The 21175-nt window shown below is 40.1% G+C and overlaps 1 protein-coding gene across 1 annotated transcript in view; it reads left to right on the top strand.

Moving 5' to 3' along the window:
• Nucleotides 1–21175, top strand: part of ctnna2 (catenin (cadherin-associated protein), alpha 2) — a 312279-nt gene that overhangs the window by 90127 nt on the left and 200977 nt on the right. Inside the window, exon 7 of the mRNA XM_085778569.1 lies at nt 3446–3649. Within this exon, the coding sequence (XP_085634695.1) occupies nt 3446–3649 (204 nt within the window). The remainder of the gene's footprint in view (nt 1–3445; nt 3650–21175) is intronic.

Genomic DNA, 21175 nt, shown 5'->3' with positions numbered 1-21175 from the left:
TCTTAACATTAATAGTAGCTGCCTGTGTTCTTTTATTTCTTGTTTTGTTTCATAATGGCAGTGGACTAAGGATATGATTTACTAGAGGCCACTCATCAGACAGTGCTAAGTAGACAAGTAGATATTACATTTCTATTACTTGGTGAAATGAGAGGCACAAACACGTCACTTACAAGGCCCAAACATATTAGTTTGCAGGATGAATCTACCTTTCACCACCATGACACTGATACACAGATTGGTCTGGATACAGAAAGCATCGGACTAAGCTGCTAGCCCTCCTCTGTCATAAGAAAATGCATTGCCGGACAGTAAACCTGTCTCATCTGGCCCGTTCCAAGCCTACATGGTTAAGGTCATACATTATACATTTCTTAGGCCTTTATCATAATATTCTGGAGGAAATGCACAGGTACAAGAACATTCTCAAACTCTCTGTAAGCCATGTCATGAGTTTACAAGGTCATTACTATGAGATATCTCCCTGTGTGTAGGTCACTTTCCAAAAGTTTGGGGCAGATATAAAAAAAAAAAACATCATTGTTTTATGTGTTGAACTGTGTTGTCTGTCTTTTTCTGAGACATTTTTCTATTTTCTATTGATCTATTTTACTCCTTTTGCATTTCCATCTTCATCTATATCTACTTATTGTTTTTGTGTTTATTTTCCATAGCCCTAAAACTCTTCATTCCTTCCCCCTTTGTTTTCTTCTTCTGCTCCTTTTTTTTAACTCCATTTACTACACTTTACTGCCAGCTGCAGACCAAAAGTAGGTCATGCTTGTTGCACTTCCTCTTCCTTACCTTGCATGTTATTATACATCATTTGACAGTCTGTCATACTGCCCCAGGATCAGACTGCCTGAAGAGAGACCAAACACTGCATCTTTACTCTGTGCTATTACCTAACACTTGCCAGTATGCCACAGAGCTATGTCACATCTTGAGGCTTCTTCCCTCAGAGTCATAGGTGGATGTCCGTTGTATTTGTGGCTTAGATGACACTGGAATTCAACTTTGGTTGGGTCTGGGCACTAAAGCTACACAAGCTTGTGACTTAATTGGTTTTTGCTGAACCTTAGGATGGAAAGACTAACCTTGAATTGCTATTAAGTAAATGTTCCCCCGTGAATAGATGGAAAGGGGATATGATAAAACCCCATTTGCAGGAAATTGTGAGGCACATGTTGTTGTTCTGCTTCAAGAATTGGTGTCTGTATTCACTGAGCCATGGGTATTCCTATCTTTCTTAATTGAACAAAACAAGATATGGCAACATTAAAATAAATGACTTTATTATCATAGTATTTGTTATTGCTGGAGAAAACTAAGGAGATAAACACATACTGTATGTGTTTAAACTGAGCACTATTGCCTTCTTCTGTATACAGTATCAGTTTGAATTGAGTCATAGGTATTTTTACTTCGAGATGTGAATGGAATCTGTATAAGAAAAATATAAATTCAACTTAGAAATTATCATTATTTTTAAGATACAGTATCTGCTGCAGTCGTCTGTTTTATTTTTATATTTATATATATATATTGTTTTTTATTTCTTGCATCCTTTCCGCTGAGTCATTTTTTGGACATAATGCAGAATCATCATAGCTCACTTACAAACAAACTCATTACGAGTTTGTTTCCTTTTCATCAACATGAGCTGTTATTCACTTGAAAAACCCTGTAAATGGTACCAGCTGCATTTATCATTGCAGCTAAAAGGCTGGAAAATCAACATCTTTTGTTGTATCTCTCTGTCAAAGCAATATTTATTGTGCTTTATGAAAATATGTTAGATCAACTCAGAGGGCACCTCAGGTGTAACACATAAGATTGAGTCCAGCCTGCCCATGTCTTTTGAAACTATCATAACACAAACTGCCGTGAAAAATATATTTCATAAGACAACATAATAGTAATATTTTGTTTTTGATTATTACTTTTGGAGCATTTCTGTGCTTTTGTGATGGTGAAGAGACAGGAAATAGGCAGCACATGGTGCAATATTACACATGAACCTATTACCAGTAAGTAGTTAGAAATATAAATCAAATCAAACTTTATTTATAAGTGCACTTCATGTAGAAGGCAAACTCTGTGTGCTTTACAACATATAATTACAAGTGCAAAACCAAAGTGCAAAGTGAAATAGATGAGAAAGTGCAATGATGGTGCAATCAAGACGTGTAGAGTATACAAATGAAAACCATAACAGTCACTGCACATACTGTATCCCTACACTCACACTCACAAACACACACACATGTGCCCACACACACACAACTTAACCAAACACTGTTGTAAAAAGAAAAGTTTTTACTGTAATCCTGTTTTTAAAAGTGAAAGCTGCAAGAAGGCAGTTGTTGACATGTGCCAGATCTACATGAATTTGAGAATAATGTTTTCTGACACAGGTTTACCTTTGCCAATTGTGCAACTGGAAAGTTATTTTCTTCAGCTATTTTCAGAGTGGTGACAGTGACTTTGTCCACAACTTTCCAGTCTGCCCACTTAGATAGTCAGGGTAGATGTAGAGCGGTGGCAGGCTAGACGATGGGCCACATGAGGTTGAGGAACGCAGGGGAGGGCAGCTAGAGCAGCAGCTCTGATAGCTGAACTGTTGGAAAGCATGAATGCTGCAACACAGGTTTATCGCCCTCCTGCAGTCACTGCTCGCTTATCCTCTTGGTTGGACTAAGAACAGACTGAACGCTACAGTGACTCACTCTTGAGGTACAAAGTGTTAAGGCAGGACGGGCTGAGGCTATCTGCCTATAGCACTAATTAAGAAGATTTCTCAGCAGCACGATACAAAGATGGCTTTTACATAACGTTAAAACTGTTATTTGTGGGGCGGCGTTGAGCTCACTCGGTAGAGCTGCCACCCCATGTTGAGGCTACAGTCCTCACTGCAGACAGCCCGGTTCAAATCCTGCATTGGGCAGCCCTTTCCTGCATGTCATTCCCCCTCTCTCTGCCTCCCCATTTCCTGTCTCTCTCTCGACTGTGCTATCGATTAAAGACAAGTAGTCCTGAATTCAAAGGCAAAACCCCCCAAAAATATACTTTAAAAAAACCAACAACAACAAAAACACTGTTATTTGTAAATCTTTGTAAATAAATGTACCGTAATTAAGAGGATTTATTACAAAACACTTAATTCACTACATTTCATGTTTGAGGGTTCACAATTAATATCCACTGTTTGTTTTCTCAGCAAAGTTCTAAGATGGTTCCCAACTCTCATGGTATCTTGACATGAGAGCATCCTGGCTGCTCTCGATCTGTCAGAATTGACTCCCTACATGCAAATTTTGTCTCAAAAAATGCCTACGCATACATTTTAATTTTAGTGTCTAATGAAAACTTTTCAGTTTCTACACCTCAGTCACCTGGGTCTGTTTCGCTGTCCTGACCTTCTTCTTGTCTTTTTGCCCTACAGAACAAGATCATCCTGGACCCTTTGACGTTCAGCGAGGCCCGTTTCCGACCCTCTCTGGAGGAACGCTTGGAGAGCATCATCAGTGGTGCCGCACTAATGGCTGACTCCTCGTGCACACGTGATGACCGGCGTGAGCGCATCGTGGCCGAGTGCAATGCCGTTCGACAGGCCCTTCAAGACTTGTTGAGCGAGTACATGAACAACGTGAGTTGTCTTTCTGATTATCTGACGGTCATTAGCTAATTGCAGCTGCAGACATACTCATTTGTGCATGCAACTATTTGACTGCGCACACACCAAGGAAGCAGACATGAATGTTGCCGATCTCCACTGCCTTTTCTGCTTTTTATTGCTATATTTTCACTTCCTATCAAGCTTCACGTCTAACACCTAAAGCAACAGCCTTCTCATGAGACTATGTCAGCATTACTCAACTAGAATCATGTCGTTTTGTTTGACATGCAGGCATATGTTTTTATGGGCCACGCAGAGACTAGTTGAAGCCACGTTACAACACGTTGGTAATTCCCTTACCTTGGATAACTCTTTGTCGATCCCTTTGATATTTTTCTTCTCAGAGTAGTGCGACAGGTGCAGAGGTGGGAGTAGATGAGACAGTGAAAGCCGAGGTGTTGGAACTTTGGTGAGGTGCTGAGAATAGATGTCAGAGGTGCAAGTCTATTTTCAGCTCAATAGCTGTTCAACAAAAACAACTACACAATAACACTGAATGACATTAAAACAATTAAGGGCTACCAGCAAAATGTGCTCATTATAATTAATAATTGTGTGGACCACAATGAGGTAAAATAAAAGTTCATTTCAATACACATGAGAGGACTTTTAGTAGCTCCAAAAATAGGGTGGAGCAGCCGCCCCATATGCAGAGGCTATAGTCCTTGCTGCAGCTGGCCCTGGATCAAATCCCGACCCTGGTGGCCCTTTGCTGCATGTCATTCCCCCTCTCTCTGCCTCCCCATTTCCTGTCCCTTTCACCTGCACTATCAAAGGCAAAAAAAAGCCCCAAAAATATACATATATGCAATATATAGGTATACAGTAGTTTTCCATGTTGCAGCTGTAAACCTCCTTGGGCAACAACAGCCAGCTCAGACCATAACTCCACATTTGGTTAGCCATTTTCTTCCTGCACCTCTGATTGGCACAGCTGTTTAAAGGTTATGAGACTGGCTAAGACAGTGATTAATCATGACACATGTGTGATTTATATTCTACCTCTACCGTCCCTTTTGTGCATAGTGAGCTGTGAGCTGTGTCTACATAAGTGAAAAGAGAGTGGGATTTGGATACTCAGCCGCTGACCTTGCACACATGACACAGTTCTTTGCGCAGGATTTTGTGATTGTGTCATTAAATCGAAGCTCATAATATTTCCGAAACTTTCAAAGTCAAATCTATTAAATGTCTGATCTCCTTTTATCATCCTAAAACCAAATGTGTTTGAAGTGTTTGACTCATTCCCTCATTTGTCTATAGGGACGTGCACAGACATATTGATGGGCAGCACTTCAGTCATAGAAAAAAAAGAGCACCCATTCTTCCTCTCTCGTGCCCAGTTCACTCATACGTAGGAGATATAATTACATTTGCTCACACATACATACTGTACACTCACATGTCATCTGTGTGCATAGAGGGAGCTTCGTCTGTACTGACTTTAACAGTTTTTACTCTTAGCTTCTTGTTGTGATAGGTGTGTTGGAGGATCTCATGATGTCAGCATGTTTCCGCCACACCCATCAGTGATGCTTGCTGAGTGTAGTCAGAGGTGAAATAGGCCTGAGTATTTTAACCAGAGAGGGCAGTAACACACTGCCAGTTACACCACTGTTAGGTTTGTTTTCAAGTGTGCACCTGGATAAAATGCAGAACAAAGCAGGGAGCAGAATAATCAAGATTAAACGGCTAACTTAAAACACACTAAAACATAATGAGACACGAATATGGCCGCATGTGGTGCACTCAGTGTCAATTAACAGATTAATGGCATCTGATTAGGAACAAAATGGTCATACAGCACATACTTAATTTTAGATATACAGACCAACCATAAACGGTGATTTAATTATATGTGTAACGATAAAGAATATCACCTTTTTCCATCACCATACAACCCAGGAAGTGAATGCTGTTGATATATAGGAAACGTGGCAATTTTTCACTTGCCCTAAACACAGTATTACAGTACATAATTGAAAAGGCAAAGCTTATAACTTCCACTGTTGGGCACTTAAGAAGGGATAAGGGATTTAGATAACCCCTAATAGGCCTTGACTGTCCAAAATGACTGTAATGTATCAATGTATTCTTCTAAACTGGGACTCACATTGGTCATTGTAGCCTATCTGCCTGTAGGCATCTGTGGAGGGATTAGCTCAGGAGGTGTTAATGCAGTCCCTCAGTTGTGCTGCGGATGGTAAATAAAAACATATTAGCCTGCATTGTGTTCTTTAGAGGGTCTTATCTTGTCCATTTTTTGCAGATGCATCACGTCAGTTTTGTAAAACAATCCTTTGTCTCGAAATGGGAACTGGCGATACTTTAGAGGTGAATTGGTGATCAGTAGTGGACCATCACTAGTGTTGCTGTCTCAAGAAAGGGACCAGAGGTTTTGTAAAGAAGTGGATTTTTTTTTACTAAAGGGAGTAACACGTAAGAACCTCATTCACTCCCGAGAAAATCTAGGCCAGCCTGCATGCAGCTCTAAAAGCAGTTCTAAAATAAACATTATTACCAACCCGACATAAACTACAATAGTTAACCTTACATAATGCAATATGTCTCTGCTTTTCTTTAATGACCAAAATGTAATCTTAATGATAAGCCATTGGATTTCCTGAGTGTGCAACCTGCTGAAACGGTGCACTAAAGGTCGATCCAGCATATATTAAGTGTCATTTGTGGCCACTGAGCAATTGGCAAGCCAGCTGTCTATTGATCTCTACAGTATCAGTTCTCCCGTTGGCAAAAGGTCCTGTGCAATATTCTGTGATCTTCAGTCTAGTAACGTATTTGTTTGGGTGTTATTGTTCATAAAGTAGTCCTGAAACAATGAGGCCATTAGTAAAGGGTCCTTACCATATAAGAGACCCTCACTGGCTGTGATAGAATATTTGCTGTGCAACAACCATCAGTAGTTCTACATTGTGGATGATTGTGTGTGTCTGCGTGACTCAGGGCAATGACCTTCATTTGATCTCAAAGCTGTGCTAATTGTTGTTGTTGCTGTCTTTGTTATCGTGTTAGGGGGTTTGGTGTCCTGCTGTACTGCACACTAGTTCCCCAACTTCACAGCCTACAGCCAAAGGGGGATTAGATTTTCAGATTTTGCAGTCAATTTAACATTTAAAAAATACAAATTGTGGTAGTTTTCAACTCTAATAAAAATGTTAGGTTGTGTTTTGATGTTAATGATAATAGAAATCATAACGCAGAAACCTCACACCTTTCTTTGGTGTGCGTGTCTAACTTGGAGAACTGTAGTATCTTTGTATCAGTATCAGTTGCCATAGTACCACATCCTAATATGGCTCTTAGGCTGATGCAGCTCTGTACTGTATAGTGCAGAGTATGCTGTTAAATCCACAGAGCTTTACTTCTTTTACTTACTCTTGAAAAAGCTAAAGTTGTGTACGTGTTTATGAACAGATGCCCTTTCCCCCTCTCAAGGCATGGCAGCTTTTTGCTAAAGTAATTGTGCCTTGCTTCATTAGGCCCATGAGTTGTGTTTTAGAGGCTACAGCTGGGAGATTGTTGACAGCCCCTGGCTGTCCTAGCAAAGAACATAGAGTAAATCACAGAGACACAAAGAACAAAATACTTCCACTTCTCAGCTCAGCATCCCCAATGAGGGTAAATCAACAACAACCAAGAGAGAGTATGGATGGCATTGTTACCAAGTCTGCCCATGGAGTGTATTTTTAATAAATAATGCAGAATGCTTTAAGTTACTGTAAATACGTAGATAAATTCAAACTAAAGCTCTGTTGAACCCATCTCCAACTTGTCTCTGAAAAACAGGAATAGCTACTGTATGCAGTGGGGAAAATAAGTATTTGATCCCCTGCTGATTTTTGCTCTTATTTCACTTGATCAAATGTAAATTAATTTAGAACTTTTATGATTATATTATTTCTGCATGTTTTGTTGATTTTCTGTCTCTCTCTGTTAGAATAAACTAACCATAAAAACTATAGCCTGCCCATTTCTTTGAGGGGGAGCTCACTTACAAAATCAGCAGGGGATCAAATACTTATTTTCCCCACTGTATGTCCTAGTATGAAAACGTTTTTACTGTTAAGTTTTTAAATTTTGAACAGACATTTTTATTTTCTCTTAAGAAAATTTACATTCATTTCTTTTAATTTCAAAGATATCTTACCTGAGGTATTTTAGGGCCCACTTAGAAGGTTTTTGCCATTGATGGGTCGCAATCACATGTGCCTCAAAAGATGCACAATTGTGACCCTCAGATGTTGCTTTACAGTATGTGGTTCCACTCTAATCCAGTCAAATCATATAGAAAACGACTGGAAAATGGCAACTAGTTGGGCTGTGACTCATCTCATTATTGCAGAGCCACGTATAAAACACTTTCTGCTCCAGAATTACATTCTGTCATTTTGTCATTACATGAAACTGTGTGCTGAAAGAAATCAAGCCATTTAAAGTCTATGGATAACTTCTGATTGTGTCTACATGCTGTGGATTCATAATGTGAGTAACAATTTTGATTATAACATGCAGTCTCTCCACTTAGAGCAACACATGGTAACAGGAAATGAGAACACAGACTCTTAGACATTGCTATACATGTATTTCCTAATGGACCAGTGGTTCCCAACCTTTTTTGGCTCATGATATTTTTATATGGTGTAGGGCTGCAGCTATCGATTCTTTTTGTAATCGATTAATCTAGCACTTTATCGATCGATTAATCGGACACATTTTTTTTTGCCTTTTTAAACAACCAAAACAACAAAAATTATGTGGCTTTGAATGATCAAGCATTTGGCTTTTTTTATTGGCTCCAAAAAGCCAATTTATTGCAAGTGCAATAAGTAGGTAACAACACAGTTATATACTGTAAATTTAAACATACAACATTACAAATAAGGATTGCACATTTGCTCCTTCTGAAAATTACCTGAGACCAAAGAATATAAAATATCAAGCCAAACAGGTTAACAATATCAAATTTATATTTTAAAAAAAATTCTAATAAATGTAGGCTAAATAATACAATTATAAGTCAAGACTTGGCATAAAAAACAAATTATGTTTTCTATTATTAAAATTCTGATTAAAAATTGGGTCAGGTCGGACCACAGGCTTCTTTATTTATATATGTATTTATTTCTCCGTGGTCCAGCCGAGAATAAATGCTCGTGAGTGCAGCTGCATCAGGTCCAGGCTTCAACACCTGTGGATTGGACCGGGTCGGGTCTTTGAGAACCATAGCAAACTGCTCAAACGGGCTTTAAGAGGAACTTGCTTTTATTTTCTCAAACCTGCAGCCAGACGCGGTCCAGCACAGGAGACCGGAGTCTGTTGACACGGCTTCTTTTTTTTTTTTTGAGAAGTTACGGTAGGTTTACATATGACGGTCTGGGAGACATCCTGACTCTCCGCCATCGCGCCGAGTGTATCACGCGCTAGTGGTGTGTGGAACAATATCCCTGTGTGAGATCGCTGCGCGACATAGGAATATAACGATGCTTCAAGGCAGAGTTTTTTGCCTCAAGCCATTTTTGTAATCGAGTTAATCGAATAACTCGATGAATCGTTTCAGCCCTAATATGGTGCATTTTAAACTCCATTTATATTCGAGAAAGTGAAAGTATAGAATACAGTTTTTTAAGATTGTGTGTGGTGTTTTTAATAATAGTTTTAAAAAGAATAATAATTAGCCTAAAAAAAAAAATGTATCGGTATTTGTTTTTTAAATCAATTACTAGACATTTCAGGCGACCCCATTTGAATTCCAGGTGACCCCATGTGGGGTCCCGACCCCAAGGTTGAAAAACAGCAAGTCAGCAAGTTGCATATTTCCTGTTTCTCTAGAGGTTAGGTCTCGACCAAACATTGTTATAACGGTACAGACATAAAACTAGATGAGTGGGAAAATATAATTATTAACATTATTATGGTTAATGAAATTTTTTAGGTAACTGAAGTAGACTCTACTGTAGCTACACATGGTAAAATGTTTTTGTTAGAAATATTTTGCGCTCACAGCAGAGTGCTAGAACAAAGTTGCTCCTGATGGCTCAGTGAAAATCCTTTTGTACAAAGTTTACAGAAGTAATGTAAACATTCAGTTGCCTTATGTTTCCTCCTCCTTCCTAGTTCAGTCACACCCCACTTCCCCCTCCCAACACACAAATTTTTATAGGAAGCCTGAACCACAGCACAAGGTTAATCAATGTGGTAGCTGGCAATAAATTAGGTTCAAGTGACAGGAGAATGTCCATACCTGTCTCAGCTGCTGGTGATCTGGTGATTGGTGACAGCAGGCCCGGCTCCCCGGCTGGTGCTGAATCATCAGGAGCAGCTGATTTAGTTACGGCTGTTCCGACAGGGCCAATCTATCAATTGATCTTGGGAGTAATGCATTACCAGCTTGGGTCAAGGGAGCCTGGGCAGAATACAGCCATAGCCAGAAGCCGTGGCAGGTGAAAAGGGGGCAACTCGGCAGGACTGCGAGCAGCAGAGAGAAGGATTTAGGGAGTGTGATAGTGAGCGCACTAATCTCACCGTTAGCTGGATGTGGCACATAAAACTAAACGGAGGTTGTGAGGTAGGATGATCATTAAGCGGAGACTGATGGCCTTCTTGTGCGCACGGCTCCTCTGGGAGTTGCCGTGTAGAATGCTTAATCAACAATTGGTGTGACTGATCACATACTGTAAAACGTCCGTGCGTCTTTGTGCTTGTGTTGTCTACATGAGATCATATCATCGTCCTTCTTCATTTGCCGTTGTCTTACGAGTGAAAATTAGAGAGCTGGGACAAAGAATAAGAGAGAGGCGGAGTGAAGGCAGACAAAGCCGCCAAATATTGAGCTCTTACAGGTTTGGGGAAGAGAAGGTGTGGATAATGATCAATTGCAAACCCCTGGGCTAAAGGCCATGAAACTTTAGAAAAAGCACTGATAGGACAAGCAGTAAAAGTCCCTTCTCAGGCCCGGCAGTTTATTGCACTGCTCTAATGCTGGTACCCACCCAAAGATGAACTGCACCAATGCTGAATAGCAGCAGTTTGTTTCAGCTCACTTTCAAGGCAGTATCTTCTAGTGATTTATTGATAAATAGACCCCCAAAAGTTGCTTTAATATTTATTAAGAAACAAATTTATCTGAGATCTGTGTGTATAACACGAATGAATGAGGCGTCTTTGCTGTGTAGAACTCCTCCTCTCATCTGAGACAAGATGGTCTCACATGGGAAGTGTCAGTCTGGGTAGATAAACCACACAGAGCCAGCAGTAGTCCACACTGTCTCTCCTCTGTGTCTGCAATCCTCTACACAAAGAATTTATATCTAACACAACCTGACATTGCCAAGTAACCTCAACAAAACATAAAACAAGCCTGCTACTGTTCTCAGCCTCAATGTTGGCTTTACTTACTATACAGCATGATCCCAGTTTCACTAAGATCTGGATTTGAAGAAGAGGGTAGAACAAAAGAGACCTGATCAATACTTATTCTGTCCCTTAGCTCGTCTCATGTAGTCCACTGTCCATCACCTCAAAGTGGCTGAAGGGCACAGCTTTAACAAATGCAAGATGGTTGGATTTACCTTGACAGTGTTTTCGGAGGCTAATTGGGTGTGTGGGGGCATCAAGAATAATGACACTGATAGTGCTGGGTCACATTGACAATCTGTGGCTTTGCACTGTTGGGACTCGCCTGCCATCACCGTCTAGTGATGAGATAATGATTCAAAAACATCAATCTGTTAATTGTTCCAAGACATACACAGTATGGTATACGTACAGTAACTGTAGACTAGAGTGAGATTGTAGCATTGGTCCAGAATTACAAGCATAAAAAATGGTTTAGCAAATTGTCATTCTGCCAATCACTCACTATACGCTCACAGAATGAGATGTGAGCATCACTTTACCACCTGTCTTCTTTTCTTCACTGAACTTGACCAGCTCATTACATGATCTTCCTCCCCCACCTTTGTTTCTGTGTGTTGTTCTCCTGTGTTTCTGAGAATCCAAGTCCTTGACACAGCTCATGTCACTTCTGAAAAAAATAACCACACAGCCTCAGCTCACCACTCAAAGGTCAACACAGTTACAAGTTTACACATGAAATAATAGAAATGAAAAGGTGTTTCTGTTTCACTCTTTGTTTCCTGAAGGTTTTTTTTCCCCCTAAGTATATTTCTTGTTGTGGTTGTGTTTCTCTTCTCACTTTTATGGTGGCTAAAACAGCAAAGAGTATGCATACCTGACACTAAACAGCAGCAGGTATTCCTAGGTAAATCTCTAAGTTGTCACTTGACAGAATTTTTAAGGAAATACTAAATGACCTACAGTACTATTTAATTGATCTTGTTTTATTTTTGACACATTGCTAATCTGAAATAGATGCTACAGTTACAGTTATAATGTTTGTCTCGTTATCTGTGCTTGCTGTGTCTTTGTGCTCTGCATACATTTCTATTTTTCTCACCCTTTCTCTTCCTTGTTTTATTTTCAGTCAGGCAGGTAGTTACACAACTGTTGTTTAAATGCAAATAACATTGAACAAAATTTCAATCAATAATTCGTATCTTTGCCTTTATTTGACATTCTAGACCCCTGAGGTTTCCTGATTATTCTAATAGAGGCACCGTGATTCTGTGCAACAACAACAATGCAAATTTTACCACATGGTAATATTCTAGGCAGCTTGGACTCGAGAGGTGGAGGAGGTGGTTCAATTCCTGGCTCTCTCTCCAGTCCACATCTCAACGTGCTCTCTGACAAGATACTGAAACCCAAATTATCCCCGGTGTTCTTCTTCTATATTTTTGTGTGAGTGTGTTGGTAGAAAAGTGCTGTATGTGTAGAAAAAAGCGATCTGTGAATGAGTGAATGTGGCTTGTAGTGTAAAGCACTTTCAGTGGTCGATAAGACTAAAAGTGCTATATAAGTGCAGTCTATTTACCATTTACCTTGTAATTTAATGCCAGAGTTGATCAAGATCCTCTTTTAATGATTAGTGTTCAAATTTGCAGCGCCTCCTTTCTCTTTTTACTCATTCCCTTTTGTTTATCTCTTTTTTTCCAATTGTCCTCATATCATTGTCCCCCTAGACGCAGCACTTGCACCCCGTTAAATGTCCCAGGCCCAGCCATAAATCATTGGTCCCCCACAGCGTCCCATGCCCTCCCTCCCATCTGTCAACATCTAATGCGCCACACGACAAGCTGCAATCCACTGTGCACCACCAAACCACTCACTTTGAACAACTGAGCTTTCTCAGCCATTGAAGGCTGACTCAAAGACGTAGCCCCTGAAGGGGATTGACCAGAAGGCCCAGGTAAAAACTGTAAGTCTACTTAAGACTCTTGGTAGACTAAGAGGACTCCTTTATTCCCGCCACTTCAGTCTCAGAGTGAGTTGGAGGCAGCCGAGGCAACTGACCCACAGTGAATGTCCTCTTGAGATGGCAAGGCCACCTGACTGTAGAGGGACAATCGCTCAAAGAGATTCCCTGCTGTGAAACATCACCAAATAACCCATATGATTTAAGAGGGGTTTTATCTCATACCAGCCACGCAAGAATAGCAACAGCTCACACATGACCATTTACTTGAAATAACTTTTCTCTAACACACAGAAAAACACAACAGACACAAAACCTTCAACAACAATGTGCTATGTTAAACTGTGCATTTCATCTACCAAAGACAAATAGTTTTGTCTAAACCTCCATACCAAAACACAGAGTTTGGTTGCAGCCCACTGAGTTTAATAATTCAATGATATTGATAATTTGCTATCACTAGTCTGTGGTGCTTTCAGTTTCAATTTTTTTTCTTCACAATATAATCAATGTGACATGTAAATAAAAGTTTTTAGTCATACCACAAGCCAAGATATTTTCTGTGTTCAACCTACCTACCTACATACCGTAGGGTCCCTGCCCCCGCCTGTAAAGCTGGATTTCCACAATCTTTTTTTTTTTTTTTTACAGCAACATACAGTAGGGTTCATGTCATGATAACTTCTGTATTTTGACCATTAAAAGTTCCATAGTCCAGTTCTCTTTGTTTAACTCTTTCACGACCATTGACGAGTTAAGTCGTCACAGCCTGCCGAACGTTCACGAACATTGACGAGTTAACTCGTCAAAACCGTTTTTTTTTTACAGATTACGATGATAGACACTCTCAGGTACCTTGTGTGTGAATATGGTAGTCCTCTGATATGTAAAAACTGTTTTAAACTACAATCAAAACATTATTTTTTTAATAAACTGTGTAATCTTGGTTTTGTTTGAGTAATCGGTCTCCTTGAATGCTGCTCTGGGGACAGCGTGCTGTGCGGCTGTCGGCTACAGTGTTGCGACTTTCTCGCTAAATCTGGCGACTTTCCAAACCCTCTTGGCGACTTTTTTTTTTGACAAAAGCGACTAGTGACAAATCTGGCGACTTTTTCCGGTGCTGTAATGTTTCTGGTTTGGAGATTCGGATCTGAAAGCCCGTTATCGCTGCTGTTTTCACTGTGCAGCGGAGCGGGCGCTGTGCAGCGGGTGCTGTGACCGGCCGCCCCCGCCCCGAAGCACTCAGTGCCGGCCAGACACACAGGAGTGTCACGGAGCTGCTCCACTGTGGCCAGAGACCTGCACCGCTGCACTTCACACTGCCACACCCACCAGATTTGCCTACAAAAATACTCATTTAGCCGTAGAAATCATTTGGGAGACATGCCACGCTGCAGAGTACCAGTAAAATGAGCGGATTGCCACTTGACACAAAAGTGCGTTTTTCTCTGAAACTAGAGCGGGAGCTCCGTTTTTGGAGAAACCGAGCTCTCTTCTTCTCCTGCCTACTCATGAACGAAACGGCGGAAAAACTCGCAGTTTTTTCGAGGAAAACATTGTCAAGTCACTCTCCAACCACGTGAAAACCGTTTGTTTCTAGGTGATGTACAGAGTTCGGTTCGACGTGAGAAGAAAGGTAAACAAATAGCCAAAAACATGTGGTCCGGAGTGGATGTGCTGAGCAATTAGTGTGGTCGCAAAAGAGTTAATATGTCAAGAGACTTTACCATGGACAGCTCCAACATCATTACCAATCGCTCGGCTGTGATTTAACTTCTGCTTTGATTTAATAATCATTGTTCAACATGTTCAGACTGAGCCAACAATCATTTTAACAGAATAAATTGATTATTAACAAAATGGGTGGGTCTAGGTAAAAAACAAAACTATTTCTTTAAAACTATTAAAATGGATTTATAGCATTTTGGAAAACAGCTGCTCACATGATGATGTTCAAGAACATCATCGTAAAAAATACAGGCTTGACTTCAGTTCTCTGCCTTGACTATAAATTTCCTATTGTTGTGTCAAAAGTGGCCTTTTGAAAAGCAAAGTGAATAACAGAATGACTGCTAAAAATGAAAATTATCTTTGACAAATTCTCAAATGAAGATTTTCTGTGATTTTCTCAGAATTCGTCAAAGATAATTTCCAGTTTTAGCAGTCATTTTGTTATTCACTTTGCTTTTCAAGAGGCCACTTATGACACAACAATAGGAAAAAGTCCATGGCCATGTTCATGCTCCTCAAATACTTAAGGGTGAACTTCACTAAAGTCCCTCCTGTTTTCTAATGTTATTAAAATGAAATTAAATGAACTCAAAAAAGACAAAGACTGACAAATGGCTCTCCTTAATTTATTCAGATGGTGATCATCATTTTTGGTATTATTGTGTGTCCAGAGGAACCTCAGGTTCCTGTTTTAGGTTGACATGAGTTGGTACTGACAGGTTTGACAGGCTGGGAAACCTTTCTACACAACACAGTTCACAAAGTAGTTTTTTTTTTTTTTTTGCATGTGTGGCATTTGTTGCCGCTTCAGTGAGGCTCGGTGGAAATGACCAGGCACAGACCTGCCAAAGACAAATTTATTTCTCCTAGTTTTCTTGATGTGGCCCTTCTAAGACAAATTCACATCAGGATTTAGAGTACACAAACACAGGGTGAAACCTTGATAGTGGATGAGGTTTGTGCTTGCCCAAACTGCACCAAGCAAACAAAACTGCATTGAGCATGTCTGCATAATAACTTAAGTAGGTCACTGTGGCTGCAGCTCTTTTTAACATTTTCTCTTACTATCTTAGAATCTGAGTCTCTGATAAAAAAAAAATGGAGCATAACCTCTACATTTTATTTAGACTAATTATTATCACCACACTGTGAGTTCTGTGACTAAGGCCAAACTCCCCCCAATGGTGTCACAAAGGGATTTAAAAGTGAAGCAGCTCTAGTAATTGTGGCACTTTATAGTAGCAGAGATCATTACAGCTCTGATCGATAGCATTGCAAATACTGTCGCTGCGACGGTGATGGGGATTAGCAGACATTTGGCCATTATTAGTGGGTGGCCCACCCACTAATCCCCAGGGGAAACACTCAATAGTAATTGAAGTGATATCAATGACACATTTTTTTTTTTTTCCCCAATATTTTTGACTCATTTGCAATTGTGAGTATTTAGTGTACTGAGTTCTGGTAAGACCTATGATAAAGTATAGTGTCATGCACCTCATCTTATAACAGTGGGAGCATGCACAGGGTATATCATGAGGCTTTAGCTTCATTTTTGGCCTAAAGTCATCATTTGCAAGCATTTTAACTTGCCAGAGGGGTACTTAGCCAATCAGAAGGCCTTAACAGCCAGACACCAGAGTGACACTTATTAGCTGATCGTCTGGGCAGTGGGGCTGACCACAAATGCAAAGCCAAGCTACTGAGGCATACCTAGACTGAACAGAAGGGCTCTTGGGCCAACCAGCAGGGCACTTTGGAGACCCTTTGCCCACAGAAGCAGTTGTGATAAATATTTAAGCATTTTAGGAGTACCTGGGCCAACCAGACAATCTAAGGGCACTCGGACAGCACTTGGACTGACAAGAAGAGCCCTCGAGCTGACCATAAGGGTTAATTTAAGGGGAATGGCTCAAGTATCCTGTTTTTTGTTTTGCTGCATGTCATGTACACTCTATGCCAGGAACAGACATTTTTTTTTTTTTTTTAGCTTTGAGCATTTTTGAAGGGAAGAGGATCTATCCTTTAACTGTTTCACTTCTTTTTTTTCCAAATGAGAATCATAAACCTGTAATAATGAAAATCTGCAACAAGAATCCTGCTGACAGAAAGGTCATTCAATCCTAATCATGAAGATTAATAATGTTGTACTTACATCCACTATTGTTTGTATCCAGTTACATAGTTTATTATATCCTTTCAAGTCTATGAAGTGATCTGTGTAACACCTCCTTGTGCATTTGATAACAACAATCCCCAGGACGTCGCCCCCGTTTTGTCTGTGTGCTTTTGTGTAAGTGGTAGCGACAATATCAGCAAGAGAATGCTGCCTGTTGTACTCACCACTCCAATTATGCTTCGCTCTGTGGCTTGAGAAGAAACAGAATCCTTTGTAGGCGGTAGCAAGCAACCAGCACATTGCTGTCTGAACGCCCTCATGTCACCATCTCTGATTGAGGTTATCGGATAAATGAGACTTTAATTGGGTTTTTAGGCTAAGTCATATTAGGAGATGAGATAGAATTATCCAGGAACATATTAATGTAATAAAAAGCTCTCAGATCTGGCAGCTCTATTGCATTAGAAAGCTGCCAGCTCTTCTTCTCTCTCCCCCCTCCCTCCAATGCCAATCCCCCTCAAGGGCTTGCTGCTTTGAGCAGCGCTAACATGATTGACATTGATAGCTGGATCAAACTATAGAATCAACCCTAATATCATTAAGTGAGCAGACATGGAAGCAAAGACCTGGACTCTAACCGTATTAGCTGCCACATATGTTAGGGTTATGGATGCAGGGGGCTAAATGCATTGGGAAATCAAGCATGCAAGCCACAATTTGCTGAAAAAACATGCTTGTGTGTACGTGTAACCTTTGTGCCTTTGGGCTCCACCATGTGTGTGTAAGGGTGTGTGCACACATGAGTATTTGCAAAATGTGTGCTGATGGCTATAGACTGTGTCCTGCTGGTATTTGTCTTAATCACAATTATTTTCAAGTCTTGTTGTCCTGTGGCAGAACAGACATTTCCTAATTTTAGCTAAATAGACCTGCTCATGCCTCTTTGTTTGTCACCAACTGTTTCTGAGTAAACCAGGATTAGTTGTACAGGTCATCTCATGTAGCACTGAGCAATAATGCATTATATTCCAGTAACTAGGATGCAATTACTCTAGAACAGGCACATACTTTTGTATTAGTGAGCAGAACTGATAAAAGTCCTCTTGTTTGTTCCAAAAACTGAACAATCTTCTGTGCTCATGGTGACCCTCTATGAAGGCCAACCTGTCACCAATGGAGTTTTAAATTTGACCTACAATAAAAATAAAAAAGACTTTGTGCAGCAATGACATCTCTGTTTCTCAAAGTGTAGGAATTACTCCCATCTAGCGTTGTGGTTGTATATTGCAAGCAACTCAAACGTATTTTTCATGCTGCATTCACGTGAAATTGGGCAGACGGCAGACGAACGACAGCCACTGCACATAACGGCATAAACAAGCCTCTCCGTCAGCACGAGGCAAAACAATACACGTGACAATATGTTGTCATGGTGATGTCGTATTGTTTACCTGACCCACGTTTTACCGGCTTTCTCTCGACTTCTGTGACTAAAATGACATCTGGTTTGTTACTGACGGCTGTCTGTCTGACTGCACCTGAATGCAGCATCAGTGTAACGCTCCATTCCTCCTCACTGCGTTACCGCGGTGACTTTTCACAGGCGCCACCTCGACCTGAGCCGACAGCTCCAGTGTCTCCGGTGAGTTTCCGTGGTTTCCTACCGTCACGCTGCCACTTGACGTAAAAACATGGCGACACGACATGGCAGCCAGCACCGAGCTTACCCACTCAAATATATGAATGATATGAACGGCAAATTCAGAGCCTTTGCGCCCTCACCGTCTCTGCATACAAGTCTTGAGACAGATCTAAATTTCATAGGGATTTTAGTAATGTCTCTTGAAGTTTTGGTCTTATGGAGCAGTCCAGACTAAAGACTCAGTTCCTCTCTATTTGCTCTCACAAAGGCAGCATGAAGAAATGCTTGCTGTTAGCAGCTAGTGCTAATTGTTATTGCTGTGAGATCGGATCATTTATAATACTGCTTGATGCAACTTCAAATCAATACAGTATGAGGATTTTTTCAAACCCTTACCTCAAATATGATTTAAGGTGCTTATCGGCTTTCTTTTTCTGAGCCATGCACTCTTCATACTCAGCAATGTTGTGACCTGTGTTGCCTTCATCACTCTCTGGTAGTGACCGATAAGACCCAATCAGGAGATGAGGTGGGTGTCGGCATCATCATTTCCAAAGGTCTCAGTTTCTGGCTGTCCATAACGCTACAACTACAAAAACAACATTTTCAAAAATTATCATTTCAAGTGTTTGACAACTCTCTAAAGTGCACAAAGGCATGCATGTAGCAAAAGTGATGCATTTTAAAACTAAAACATATTAGTGTGGGTGTAGGTCAGAGTTTGCACTTCTCCGGCTTTGTTGTGAGTAAATGCTGACTAATGTTAGCTGGATGCGAATGAGGCACATGACTGAACCTGTGGAAGTATGCCTTTAAGGGAATAATTCATGAACACAGGCACTGGGGAATGTATTGACCAGCAAGAAGTTGATGCGTGGCTCTAAATCTCAGTTTGGGTACTTTTTTCAGTTACTTTCCTCAGAGATGCATGCAAATGAATAAAGAAAATTGTAGCAAGAGAAAGGGATGACATGAGAGCTTGGATGTGAGATGAGATGTCAGGTGGAATAAATGATCTATGAGTTAGGCCAGAGAAAAGAATGCATGCTGTGTGAAAATTCAGACTTGACACAGTCTTTCTGAAAATGTTTCTTATACTTGTGCAGCCAGAATGATTAAGGGATGAGAAACAACAATGTTGGTGCAGACTGGAACCTTTTCACATGGCTTTTTTTTTTCTTTTTTTTACATTCTAGCAGCCTTCACCTTAAACTATACTCACACTGACCATTTGCAGAATTTGCTCAAATGCAGTGGGGCACTAATGTATGTTAGACTCGAAATGCTCATGAAATGGTTTTCATATTTTCTCTAACATGATTGGGTCTATTCAGTTAAATGACGTGAAGAAATATCCTCCATTCATTTTTATTTAGTGATTACTAATCAATTTAAAGTAACTTCATTACGCTCATGGAAAAACAGGCAGACAGATGGAGCATGTATCATATTGATTCCCCCCCTCTCCTTTTTTATGATATTGTTACTCTGCAGCAGAGTCAAATTTCATTACACCCTGTGGATCCATATAACAGCACAAACTCATCTTGGTGTCACTAATAAAGTGATTACTTAGACGGAGAAAAGGTCTAAAATGCTTTTTCATGGCTTCTGGGTGATAATTCCCTGAAGTATTGGGAAAATATGAGTGACTATAGTGTCAGGGAAGAATGGGAGGGGGGCTGTGCTGTTTCAGCAGGCTTTATAGCTCACTGACCTTTTAAAGAAAAAGATTGTTGTTCTGTTAGATCATGTACTCCATAGATGCCCAGTTCTCGCCTGTTCCTTTATAATGCATTATTGATTTTATTTTATTTTTTAGCTTTATTACTCTATTTAAAGGCCAAAAAACATGCATTTCTACAGTGGGAAAGGAGGAACATAAAAAATGAGTGATTATCAGTTCTATCAAGCTTTGATGATTTACAGTGCATTTTTATTGTGGTGTAGAACAGAGCAGACAGTAATTGACACTGGTTGATAACACATTGACTGAGAGTGTTGCTGCCGCTGAATTAGGATGTTGTGAAATGTGCCTGTGTTGGATTTAGATCATCTGGATTTTCTTAATAGACCTGGTCATTATAGATTTAAATGTGTTTCTTTTTGTTTATTATTTTTTTGGTCTTTTTTCTTTAACATTCAACCCATACTCTTCTTTTGAACAGATCTTCTTGGGGAAGCAGCCTGCACTATTTGCTCTACTTTACCAGCTCTGCTGTGTCTTCTTGTTTGATTGTTAATGGATTCTCCAGAGGGTCCTCCCACACACACATGTACACACTCACTCACAATACACTTGCACACACATACTCACAGTCTCTTACTCTTAAACAAAATGATTGATTCCCGTGCTTTATGTTGCTTTAAAAAAGTTATTTATAAATTAAAATTATTGTATGTTCCACTGTACCAGTTTCAGCTAGCCTCTCACCAGTCAAAAGCTCCCTACCATCACTTTAAAACCACCACAGAGACCCATTCCTTTAGACGGCAATATAGGGAACGTCTGAAAATGCAGGAATATGTATCTTTAGATCTCTTTTGAAGAAGATAAGGCCAAACTTAACATATTCATCAAAATGACGAGTAAACAAAACACAATTTGAACACTGGATACAGTAAATACAACATTTTAGCAATTCTATTTATTGATTTATTTATTCCTGA

The sequence above is a fragment of the Trachurus japonicus genome, chromosome 1 (assembly GCF_045865225.1).
Source record: "Trachurus japonicus isolate A0001 chromosome 1, Traja_1.0".
In the NCBI taxonomy this organism is placed as follows: domain Eukaryota; kingdom Metazoa; phylum Chordata; class Actinopteri; order Carangiformes; family Carangidae; genus Trachurus; species Trachurus japonicus.
The sequence above is the reverse complement of the archived record's forward strand: the minus strand, read 5'-3'. Positions and strand labels throughout refer to the sequence as shown.